General features: G+C 49.6%; 1 protein-coding gene across 13 annotated transcripts in view; it reads right to left on the bottom strand.

The window, feature by feature from the left end:
- The window catches only part of dlg1l (discs, large (Drosophila) homolog 1, like), a 74,389-nt gene that overhangs the window by 17,408 nt on the left and 44,481 nt on the right, over positions 1–12,500 (bottom strand). For 7 of the 13 annotated variants that reach the window (XM_034555539.1, XM_034555541.1, XM_034555543.1 and 4 more), the window contains 7 exons: positions 10,979–11,148; positions 10,586–10,722; positions 7,228–7,372; positions 6,427–6,559; positions 5,589–5,745; positions 5,329–5,431; positions 196–310 (listed from right to left, as the gene is read on the bottom strand). In XM_034555539.1, coding sequence (XP_034411430.1) covers positions 196–310; positions 5,329–5,431; positions 5,589–5,745; positions 6,427–6,559; positions 7,228–7,372; positions 10,586–10,722; positions 10,979–11,148 — 960 coding nt within the window. Of the gene's footprint in view, positions 1–195; positions 311–5,328; positions 5,432–5,588; positions 5,749–6,426; positions 6,560–7,227; positions 7,373–10,585; positions 10,723–10,978; positions 11,149–12,500 lie in introns of all 13 variants that reach the window. The other 6 variants (XM_034555538.1, XM_034555540.1, XM_034555542.1 and 3 more) reach the window with 1 other exon arrangement.

The raw sequence follows: 12,500 nt of genomic DNA, 5'->3' as shown, positions 1-12,500 counted from the left end.
TTGTTTCCAAGTAATTAATTATATTAACACGTTTTAGTAAAAAACTAAAAAATATATATATTTAAATTCATAGTTTTGATATTTTCCAGTGAAGCGTCGGTTGTTGAATAATTTAAATAATTCACAAACGAATAAAGACATGAAATGAATCTAACACGTTGTTAATGTAAACAAGACAATAACAATAAGTCTCACCTGACGTACAGCGACCTCTTCTGACTCGTCCGCAGAGACCCGGATCCAGAGCTGATGCTGCTGTTCATCATCTGCTCTCTCAGGTCGTGGATCTTCGCCTCGAACCGACTGTACTCTGGACGGAGAGAAGACGTTTAGGGGTCACACACCTGACACATGGTCACAGAGCGACGCACACCTGACACATGGTCACAGAGCGACGCACACCTGACACATGGTCACAGAGCGACGCACACCTGACACATGGTCACAGAGCGACGCACACCTGACACATGGTCACAGAGCGACGCACACCTGACACATGGTCACAGAGCGACGCACACCTGACACATGGTCACAGAGCGACACACACCTGACACATGGTCACAGAGCGACGCACACCTGACACATGGTCACAGAGCGACGCACACCTGACACATGGTCACAGAGCGACACACACCTGACACATGGTCACAGAGCGACGCACACCTGACACATGGTCACAGAGCGACGCACACCTGACACATGGTCACAGCCCCAGATGAGCTTGTTCCACCATCTGGTGGTTCACTGTGTCAAAGGCAGCAGAAAGGTCTAGAAGGATAAGGACAGAGGAGAAAGGATGCTCTAGTGTGGAGGATAAGGACAGAGGAGAGAGGATGCTCTAGTGTGAAGGATAAGGACAGAGGAGAGAGGATGCTCTAGTGTGAAGGATAAGGACAGAGGAGAGAGGATGCTCTAGTGTGAAGGATAAGGACAGAGGAGAGAGGATGCTCTAGTGTGAAGGATAAGGACAGAGGAGAGAGGATGCTCTAGTGTGAAGGATAAGGACAGAGGAGAAAGGATGCTCTAGTGTGGAGGATAAGGACAGAGGAGAGAGGATGCTCTAGTGTGAAGGATAAGGACAGAGGAGAGAGGATGTTCTAGTGTGAAGGATAAGGACAGAGGAGAGAGGATGCTCTAGTGTGAAGGATAAGGAGAGAGGATGCTCTAGTTTGAAGGATAAGGACAGAGGAGAGAGGATGCTCTAGTGTGAAGGAGAGAGGAGAGAGGATGCTCTAGTGTGAAGGATAAGGACAGAGGAGAGAGGATGCTCTAGTGTGAAGGAGAGAGGAGAGAGGATGCTCTAGTTTGAAGGATAAGGACAGAGGAGAGAGGATGCTCTAGTGTGAAGGAGAGAGGATGCTCTAGTGTGAAGGATAAGGACAGAGGAGAGAGGATGATCTAGTGTGAAGGATAAGGACAGAGGAGAGAGGATGCTCTAGTGTGAAGGATAAGGACAGAGGAGAGAGGATGCTCTAGTGTGAAGGAGAGAGGAGAGAGGATGCTCTAGTGTGAAGGATAAGGACAGAGGAGAGAGGATGCTCTAGTGTGAAGGATAAGGACAGAGGAGAGAGGATGCTCTAGTTTGAAGGATAAGGACAGAGGAGAGAGGATGCTCTAGTGTGAAGGAGAGAGGATGCTCTAGTGTGAAGGATAAGGACAGAGGAGAGAGGATGCTCTAGTGTGAAGGAGAGAGGAGAGAGGATGCTCTAGTTTGAAGGATAAGGACAGAGGAGAGAGGATGCTCTAGTGTGAAGGAGAGAGGAGAGAGGATGCTCTAGTGTGAAGGAGAGAGGAGAGAGGATGCTCTAGTGTGAAGGATAAGGACAGAGGAGAGAGGATGCTCTAGTGTGAAGGATAAGGAGAGAGGAGAGAGGATGCTCTAGTGTGAAGGATAAGGACAGAGGAGAGAGGGTGCTCTAGTGTGAAGGATAAGGACAGAGGAGAGAGGATGCTCTAGTGTGAAGGATAAGGACAGAGGAGAGAGGATGCTCTAGTGTGAAGGATAAGGACAGAGGAGAGAGGATGCTCTAGTGTGAAGGATAAGGACAGAGGAGAGAGGATGCTCTAGTGTGAAGGATAAGGACAGAGGAGCGAGGATGCTCTAGTGTGAAGGATAAGGACAGAGGAGAGAGGATGTTCTAGTTTGAAGGATAAGGACAGAGGAGAGAGGATGCTCTAGTTTGAAGGATAAGGACAGAGGAGAGAGGATGCTCTAGTGTGAAGGATAAGGACAGAGGAGAGAGGATGCTCTAGTGTGAAGGATAAGGACAGAGGAGAGAGGATGCTCTAGTGTGAAGGATAAGGACAGAGGAGAGAGGATGCTCTAGTGTGAAGGATAAGGACAGAGGAGAGAGGATGCTCTAGTTTGAAGGATAAGGACAGAGGAGAGAGGATGCTCTAGTGTGAAGGATAAGGACAGAGGAGAGAGGATGCTCTAGTGTGAAGGATAAGGACAGAGGAGAGAGGATGCTCTAGTGTGAAGGATAAGGACAGAGGAGAGAGGATGCTCTAGTGTGAAGGATAAGGACAGAGGAGAGAGGATGCTCTAGTGTGAAGGATAAGGACAGAGGAGAGAGGATGCTCTAGTTTGAAGGATAAGGACAGAGGAGAGAGGATGCTCTAGTGTGAAGGATAAGGACAGAGGAGAGAGGATGCTCTAGTGTGAAGGATAAGGACAGAGGAGAGAGAGGCTGCTCTAGTGTGAAGGATAAGGACAGAGGAGAGAGGATGCTCTAGTGTGAAGGATGAGGACAGAGGAGAGAGGATGCTCTAGTGTGAAGGATAAGGACAGAGGAGAGAGGATGCTCTAGTGTGGAGGATAAGGACAGAGGAGAGAGGATGCTCTAGTGTGAAGGATAAGGACAGAGGAGAGAGGATGCTCTAGTGTGAAGGATAAGGACAGAGGAGAGAGGATGCTCTAGTGTGAAGGATAAGGACAGAGGAGAGAGGATGCTCTAGTGTGAAGGATAAGGACAGAGGAGAGAGGATGCTCTAGTGTGGAGGATAAGGACAGAGGAGAGAGGATGCTCTAGTGTGAAGGATAAGGACAGAGGAGAGAGGATGCTCTAGTGTGAAGGATAAGGACAGAGGAGAGAGGATGCTCTAGTGTGAAGGATAAGGACAGAGGAGAGAGGTCTCTGTTGAGTGGCCTTGAATCCAGACTGGTGGGGGTCTAGAAGGTTGTTATGGTGGAGAAAGGAGGAGACTTATTTAGCGATAACTCGCTCTAGAGTTTTGGAAAGGAAGGGGAGGAGAGAGACAGGTCTGTAGTTGTTGACTTCAGGTCTGTAGTTGTTGACTTCAGGTCTGTAGTTGTTGACTTCAGGTCTGTAGTTGTTGACTTCAGGTCACAGCCCCAGAGGGACACACACCTGACACATGGTCACAGAACGACGCACACCTGACACATGGTCACAGAACGACGCACACCTGACACATGGTCACAGAGCGACACACACCTGACACATGGTCACAGAGGGACGCACACCTGACACATGGTCACAGAGCAACACACACCTGACACATGGTCACAGAGCGACACACACCTGACACATGGTCACAGCCCCAGAGGGACACACCTGACACATGGTTACAGCCCCAGAGGGACACACACCTGACACATGGTCACAGCCCCAGAGGGACACACCTGACACATGGTTACAGCCCCAGAGGGACACACCTGACACATGGTTACAGCCCCAGAGGGACACACCTGACACATGGTTACAGCCCCAGAGGGACACACCTGACACATGGTTACAGCCCCAGAGGGACACACCTGACATATGGTTACAGAACGACGCACACCTGACACATGGTCACACCTGACAGTCACAGAGCGACGCGCACCTGACACATGGTCACACCTGACAGTCACAGAGCGACGCGCACCTGACACATGGTCACACCTGACAGTCACAGAGCGACGCACACCTGACACATGGTCACAGCCCCAGAAGGACACACACCTGACACATGGTCACACCTGACACATGGTCACAGAGCGACGCACACCTGACAGTCACAGAGCGACGCACACCTGACACATGGTCACAGAACGACGCACACCTGACACATGGTCACAGAGCGACACACACCTGACACATGGTCACAGAGCGACACACACCTGACACATGGTCACAGGGCGACACACACCTGACACATGGTCACAGGGCGACGCACACCTGACACATGGTCACAGAACGACGCACACCTGACACATGGTCACAGAACGACGCACACCTGACACATGGTCACAGAGCGACACACACCTGACACATGGTCACAGAGCGACACACACCTGACACATGGTCACAGAGCGACGCACACCTGACACATGGTTATAGAACGACACACACCTGACACATGGTTATAGAACGACGCACACCTGACACATGGTCACAGAGCGACGCACACCTGACACATGGTCACAGAGCGACGCACACCTGACACATGGTCACAGAGCGACGCACACCTGACACATGGTCACAGAGCGACGCACACCTGACACATGGTCACAGAGCGACGCACACCTGACACATGGTCACAGAGCGACGCACACCTGACACATGGTCACAGAGCGACGCACACCTGACACATGGTCACAGAGCGACACACACCTGACACATGGTCACAGAGCGACGCACACCTGACACATGGTCACAGAGCGACGCACACCTGACACATGGTCACAGAGCGACACACACCTGACACATGGTCACACCTGACACATGGTCACAGAGCGACACACACCTGACACATGGTCACAGAGCGACGCACACCTGACACATGGTCAAAGAGCGACACACACCTGACACATGGTCACAGAGCGACATACACCTGACACATGGTCACAGCCCCAGAGGGACACACCTGACACATGGTCACAGCCCCAGAGGGACACACACCTGACACATGGTTACAGAACGACGCACACCTGACACATGGTTACAGCCCCAGAGGGACACACCTGACACATGGTCACAGCCCCAGAGGGGGACACACCTGACACATGGTCACAGCCCCAGAGGGACACACACCTGACACATGGTCACAGCCCCAGAGGGACACACACCTGACACATGGTTACAGAACGACGCACACCTGACACATGGTTACAGCCCCAGAGGGACACACCTGACACATGGTTACAGCCCCAGAGGGACACACCTGACACATGGTCACAGCCCCAGAGGGGGACACACCTGACACATGGTCACAGCCCCAGAGGGACACACACCTGACACATGGTCACAGCCCCAGAGGGACACACACCTGACACATGGTTACAGAACGACGCACACCTGACACATGGTTAGCGGTTCTCACCCTCCGGCCTGTAGTGGGCGATGATGGTCACCGTCTGCCCGGCGTTCTTCAGGGCGGCGGCCGCCTGCTCGTGGGTGGCGTTCCGGAGGTCCACCCCGTTCACCTGAAAGCAGCGTCCACACAGAAAGGTTTATATCCCTCATCCTCGCCTAGCCCCTTCCACCCCCCCCAGGCAGGTTTTGGGGTTCAGAAGGTGAAATAAGAAGCGATAACTTCTGTTTGACACGATCACGACAATGTGTGTGTGTGTGTGTACTTACGGAGACCAGCCTGTCTCCTTTCCTCAGCTCTCCACAGAGGTCAGCTGGACCTCCAGCGAGGATGAAGGAGATGAAGATTCCCTCTCCGTCCTCTCCGCCCACGATGTTGAAGCCCAGTCCTGTTGCTCCTCTGTGCAGCACCACCTTCCTGGGCTCCCTGCTGGACCACACAGCTGTCAATCACCACGTCATGTGACCTCACACACACACAGCTGTCATGTGACCTCCGACAAATGGATTTACTTTAAATCTTTATTATTTAATCAAACAGAAATGCTTTGAGAGCCTCCAAAGATATATAAATATATATTTAAGAGGAACACTGTGGGCGGGACCTAAGATGTAAGACACGCCTCTCTGGGGCCATTTCACCGTGAAAGTGAAACATGCTTCTTTCAAATGACCTTTTTGACCTGAAATGACCTTTTAACGTTTAAACATTTTTATATTTTGTATGTAAAATGTTTTCCGGTTCTTATTCATCTGTAGAAGTTATTTACGATGTATGCATGCTTTCTTCCTACCTCTTTTATTTATATTATCTGTAGAAGAAAGACGTTTCTTTTATATTTCAAATGATTAATTATTAAATGTACAGCACTTTGAGCTTTCTGCATTAAATGTGCTAAACAAATACAGATTATTATTATCATTATCATCATCATCATCATCATAGATTTCCTGCTGCAGCTCAATATCATAATTCATATTAAAACCCAGTTTAAAGAGTGTAACTGCAGGTTTCCACCAGCAGGGGGCGGCTGCATCGCTTCAAGTTACATTTGTTGTTTTTCACCGGTTTATTGTTGTTTTATGGTTTATGGGGGTTCGTCCTCACCGGGTGACGTCGTCTTCTCCCAGCATGCTCTTGGGGGTCGGGGAGAAGCGTCCCGAGGATGACGGCGGGGGGAGGGGCTGACCCGGGAAGTTGGGGGGGCTGATATGGTTCTGCATGTGCTGCTGGGAGTACGCTGGAACGGAGGCACACAATACGACAGATTTATTTATTACATCACCTGCTCAGACCCTCACCTGTCGGGCTCCTGTTACCGTCCGACTGGACCAGACCAGACCGGGGGGGTCGTAAACTGACCCGGGTGAGTTCACGAGGCGTTTGAGGAAGTTAGGGACGTTTCTTTTAACGTTTCAGAGGAGCGTTTTTTATTTTGGGTCATTTTCTGATGAATCAGTAGTGGTTTAATGTACGAAAACTAAAATATCAGAATTATAAAGTAAAATATAACAAAAGGAATTAGGAATATATTTAATTTAAAAGTTAAATATCTAAAAATCATGATAGCAATCAGGTTAAATATCGCTTGAATAAAAGTAGCAATGGTGGATATTTAGAAGGGTTTGATGATGAAGAAGAAGGAGAAAAAGAAGGAGAAAATAACGAGAAGAACGAGAAGATAAAGGAGGAGAAGGAAAAGGACCAGAAGAAGGAGGAGAAGAAGAATGGAAAGAAGGAGGAGACGGAGGAGAAGAAGGAAAAGAAGGAGGAGAAGGAAAAGGACCAGAAGAAGGAGGAGAAGAAGAATGGAAAGAAGGAGGAGAAGGAAAAGGACCAGAAGAAGGAGGAGAAGAAGAATGGAAAGGAGGAGAAGGAAAAGGACCAGGAGGAAGAGGAGTCACTCACAGTTGGTGAGGTCAGGTGGGTTGAGGCTGTCGCTCATGAAGAGGCTGTTGGGCTTGGCCACCTTCAGGTAGACCACGTCAGGAGTGTTCTTCAAGGCGGTGACGGCGTGCTCGTGACTCACCTCCTCCAGGCCGGCACTGTTCACCTGAGAAACACAGGGAACCGTTGGACATGTGGGACGTGTCCAACATGTGGGACACGTGGACATGTTGGACACGTGGACATGTTGGACATGTTGGACACGTGGACATGTCCAACATGTGGGACACGTGGACATGTCCGACATGTGGGAAACGTGGACATGTCGGACATGTTGGACACGTGGACATGTTGGACACGTGGACATGTTGGACATGTTGGACACGTGGACATGTTGGACATGTTGGACACGTGGACATGTTGGACACGTGGACATGTCGGACATGTTGGACACGTGGTCATGTTGGACACGTGGACATGTTGGACATGTTGGACACGTGGACATGTTGGACATGTTGGACACGTGGACATGTCCGACATGTGGGACACGTGGACATGTCCGACATGTGGGACACGTGGACATGTTGGACACGTGGACATGTTGGACACGTGGACATGTCCAACATGTGGGACACGTGGACATGTCCGACATGTGGGACACGTGGACATGTCGGACATGTTGGACACGTGGACATGTTGGACATGTTGGACACGTGGACATGTCGGACATGTGGGACACGTGGACATGTCGGACATGTTGGACACGTGGACATGTTGGACATGTGGACATGTTGGACATGTTGGACACGTGGACATGTCCGACATGTTGGACACGTGGACATGTCCGACATGTGGGACACGTGGACATGTCCGACATGTGGGACACGTGGACATGTTGGACACGTGGACATGTTGGACACGTGGACATGTTGGACACGTGGACATGTTGGACATGTTGGACACGTGGACATGTTGGACATGTTGGACACGTGGACATGTTGGACATGTTGGACACGTGGACATGTTGGACACGTTGGACATGTTGGACACGTGGACATGTTGGACATGTTGGACACGTGGACATGTTGGACATGTTGGACACGTGGACATGTTGGACACGTTGGACATGTTGGACACGTGGACATGTTGGACATGTTGGACACGTGGACATGTTGGACATGTTGGACACGTGGACATGTTGGACACGTGGACATGTTGGACACGTGGACATGTTGGACATGTGGACATGTTGGACATGTTGGACACGTGGACATGTTGGACACGTGGACATGTTGGACATGTTGGACATGTTGGACACGTGGACATGTTGGACATGTTGGACACATGGACATGTTGGACACGTGGACATGTTGGACACGTGGACATGTTGGACATGTTGGACACGTGGACATATTGGACATGTGGACATATTGGACACGTGGACATGTTGGACACGTGGACATGTTGGACACGTGGACATATTGGACATGTGGACATATTGGACACGTGGACATGTTGGACATGTTGGACACGTGGACATGTTGGACATGTGGAACACGTGGACATGTTGGACACGTGGACATGTTGGACACGTGGACATGTTGGACATGTTGGACACGTAGACATGTTGGACACGTGGACATGTTGGACACGTGGACATGTTGGACACGTGGACATGTTGGACATGTTGGACATGTTGGACACGTGGACATGTTGGACACGTGGACATGTTGGACACGTGGACATGTTGGACACGTGGACATGTTGGACATGTTGGACACGTGGACATGTTGGACACGTGGACATGTTGGACACGTGGACATGTTGGACACGTAGACATGTTGGACACGTAGACATGTTGGACATGTTGGACACGTAGACATGTTGGACACGTGGACATGTTGGACACGTGGACATGTTGGACACGTGGACATGTTGGACACGTTGGACACGTGGACATGTTGGACACGTGGACATGTTGGACATGTTGGACACGTGGACATGTTGGACACGTAGACATGTTGGACATGTTGGACACGTGGACATGTTGGATATGTTGGACATGTCTAACATGTTGGACACGTGGACATGTTGGACATGTTGGACACATGGACATGTTGGACACGTGGACATGTTGGACACGTGGACATGTTGGACATGTTGGACACGTGGACATATTGGACATGTGGACATATTGGACACGTGGACATGTTGGACACGTGGACATGTTGGACACGTGGACATATTGGACATGTGGACATATTGGACACGTGGACATGTTGGACATGTTGGACACGTGGACATGTTGGACATGTGGAACACGTGGACATGTTGGACACGTGGACATGTTGGACATGTTGGACATGTTGGACACGTAGACATGTTGGACACGTGGACATGTTGGACACGTGGACATGTTGGACACGTGGACATGTTGGACATGTTGGACATGTTGGACATGTTGGACACGTGGACATGTTGGACACGTGGACATGTTGGACACGTGGACATGTTGGACATGTTGGACACGTGGACATGTTGGACACGTGGACATGTTGGACACGTGGACATGTTGGACACGTAGACATGTTGGACACGTAGACATGTTGGACATGTTGGACACGTAGACATGTTGGACACGTGGACATGTTGGACACGTGGACATGTTGGACACGTGGACATGTTGGACACGTTGGACACGTGGACATGTTGGACACGTGGACATGTTGGACATGTTGGACACGTGGACATGTTGGACACGTAGACATGTTGGACATGTTGGACACGTGGACATGTTGGATATGTTGGACATGTCGAACATGTTGGACACGTGGACATGTTGGATATGTTGGACATGTCCAACATGTTGGACATGTGGACATGTGGACATGTTGGATATGTTGGACATGTCCAACATGTTGGACACGTGGACATGTTGGATATGTTGGACATGTCCAACATGTTGGACACGTGGACATGTTGGATATGTTGGACATGTCCAACATGTTGGACATGTTGGATATGTTGGACATGTCCAACATGTTGGACACGTGGACATGTTGGATATGTTGGACATGTCCAACATGTTGGACACGTGGACATGTTGGATATGTTGGACATGTCCAACATGTTGGACATGTGGACATGTTGGATATGTTGGACATGTCCAACATGTTGGACACGTGGACATGTTGGATATGTTGGACATGTCCAACATGTTGGACATGTGGACATGTTGGATATGTTGGACATGTCCAACATGTTGGACACGTGGACATGTTGGACACGTGGACATGTTGGACACGTGGACATGTTGGATATGTTGGACATGTCCAACATGTTGGACACGTGGACATGTTGGATATGTTGGACGTCTTACAGCCAGCAGTTTGTCTCCGATCTGCAGCGTCCCGTCTTTATGTGCAGCTCCTCCTTCGATGACCTTGGTGACGTAGATGCTGTTGTCGCCAGGGATGTGCTGGTTCCCAACTCCGCCTGCTATACTGAAGCCAAGACCTGCAACACACCGGGACCGGGACCAGGACCAGGACCGGTACCAGGCTGTTAGAACCATCATGGTGCACTTTACAGTAAAGATTTATAAGATTTCACTGAAACTTGCTGCTGCAAATTTAAATCAGGACACGTCAATGCACAAAAGCATATTTTAGGAAACCGAGGCTTAGTTCTTGAGCCTGGTTTCCTGTTGGAACACGAGTTCACCAAAGCTCCATCCAGACCACCTAGACGGTCCACACCGCCTTTCGGTCACCTTTGGGTCCTTTCACCAGTTTGAGCTCCATCACTTTCTCAGAGACGGGTTTCCTCCGCCGGACGTAGAGCCGGACCAGAGAGCCGGCGTCCTTCAGGGCCTCCACTGCTCGGCTGTGGGTCACGTCCCGGACGTCGGCCTCGTTGACTCTCAGGATGACATCGTTGACCCTGAAACGCAGGAAGTGCAACCACCGGCTTCAGTTACCGCAGGTCAACACAACGAAGGCAGGAAAACTACGACCACCGGGGGCAATGTTCTGAGAGAACCCTCTAAAGCGGTTGTCAGCGTACGTTGACAGCGTACGTTGACAGCGTACGTTGACAGCGTACGTTGACACCGTAAGTTGACACCGTACGTTGTCAGTTAGCGTACGTTGACAGCGTACGTTGACAGCGTACGTTGACACCGTACGTTGACACCGTACGTTGACACCGTACGTTGACACCGTACGTTGACACCGTACGTTGTCAGTTAGCGTACGTTGTCAGCGTACGTTGTCAGTTAGCGTACGTTGTCAGCGTACGTTGTCAGTTAGCGTACGTTGTCAGCGTACGTTGTCAGTTAGCGTACGTCGCCAGCGTACGTCGCCAGCGTACGTCGCCAGCGTACGTCGCCAGCGTACGTCGCCAGCGTACGTCGCCAGCGTACGTCGCCAGCGTACGTCGCCAGCGGACGTCGTCAGCGTACGTCGCCAGCGTACGTCGTCAGCGTACGTCGTCAGCGTACGTCGTCAGCGGACGTCGTCAGCGTACGTCGTCAGCGTACATCGTCAGCGTACGTCGTTAGCGTACGTTGTTAGCGTACGTTGTTAGCGTAGCCTAGCATCGCTTAAACCAGACTTCATTCATTGGTTCTCTTGTCAGTTTGTTTGAGAAACCAACAAAGCATGAAATCAGACTTTTTAGCTAATCGGTATCATTATGAAAAAAATAATCGGCATCATTATAACAAAAACGATAACTCTGTTTGATATAAACTAAATAATAGTATAAACGACATTGTTCTAAAGAGCAGAACAGCTTCTTTTGTTTGTATTGAAGAGTTTCATCTCAATGCCAGGATTATAATATATTCATAACGTGTTGTATTTGTTCATGTTTCATGCCGGTGAATCTGAGTTATGTTTGTTGTTGACCATATTCATCTATTATTGCCATATGTTTATTGTTTTATTCTTTGTTTATTGTTATGCACCTTTCACCTGAAGCGTCTTCTTCCCTTTCGGTCGGACACACGAGCCTCTGACCGTCTGTGAGGTGATCACGTGATGCATTATGAATGAAGGAGTGAAAGGCAACAGGGCACTGCAGGGGATTGTGGGTAATGGACACCACCTCCTTTAGAGGTGAGGACTAACCACTGCCCCGATGCAAATGCCACGCTTTTGTAAATGTCCGTTTCTATTTATTATTTGCATTTATCTATTAATTTTATTTTCATTTATTTCCTATATATTCTTTTATTTTTATTATATTATAGTATTTATGTATTTTTTCTCCCTCGTATTAATATTCTCTTT

The sequence above is a fragment of the Cyclopterus lumpus genome, chromosome 17, assembly GCF_009769545.1.
Source record: "Cyclopterus lumpus isolate fCycLum1 chromosome 17, fCycLum1.pri, whole genome shotgun sequence".
In the NCBI taxonomy this organism is placed as follows: Eukaryota; Metazoa; Chordata; class Actinopteri; order Perciformes; family Cyclopteridae; genus Cyclopterus; species Cyclopterus lumpus.
This window is presented reverse-complemented; position numbering and strand designations above follow the sequence as displayed.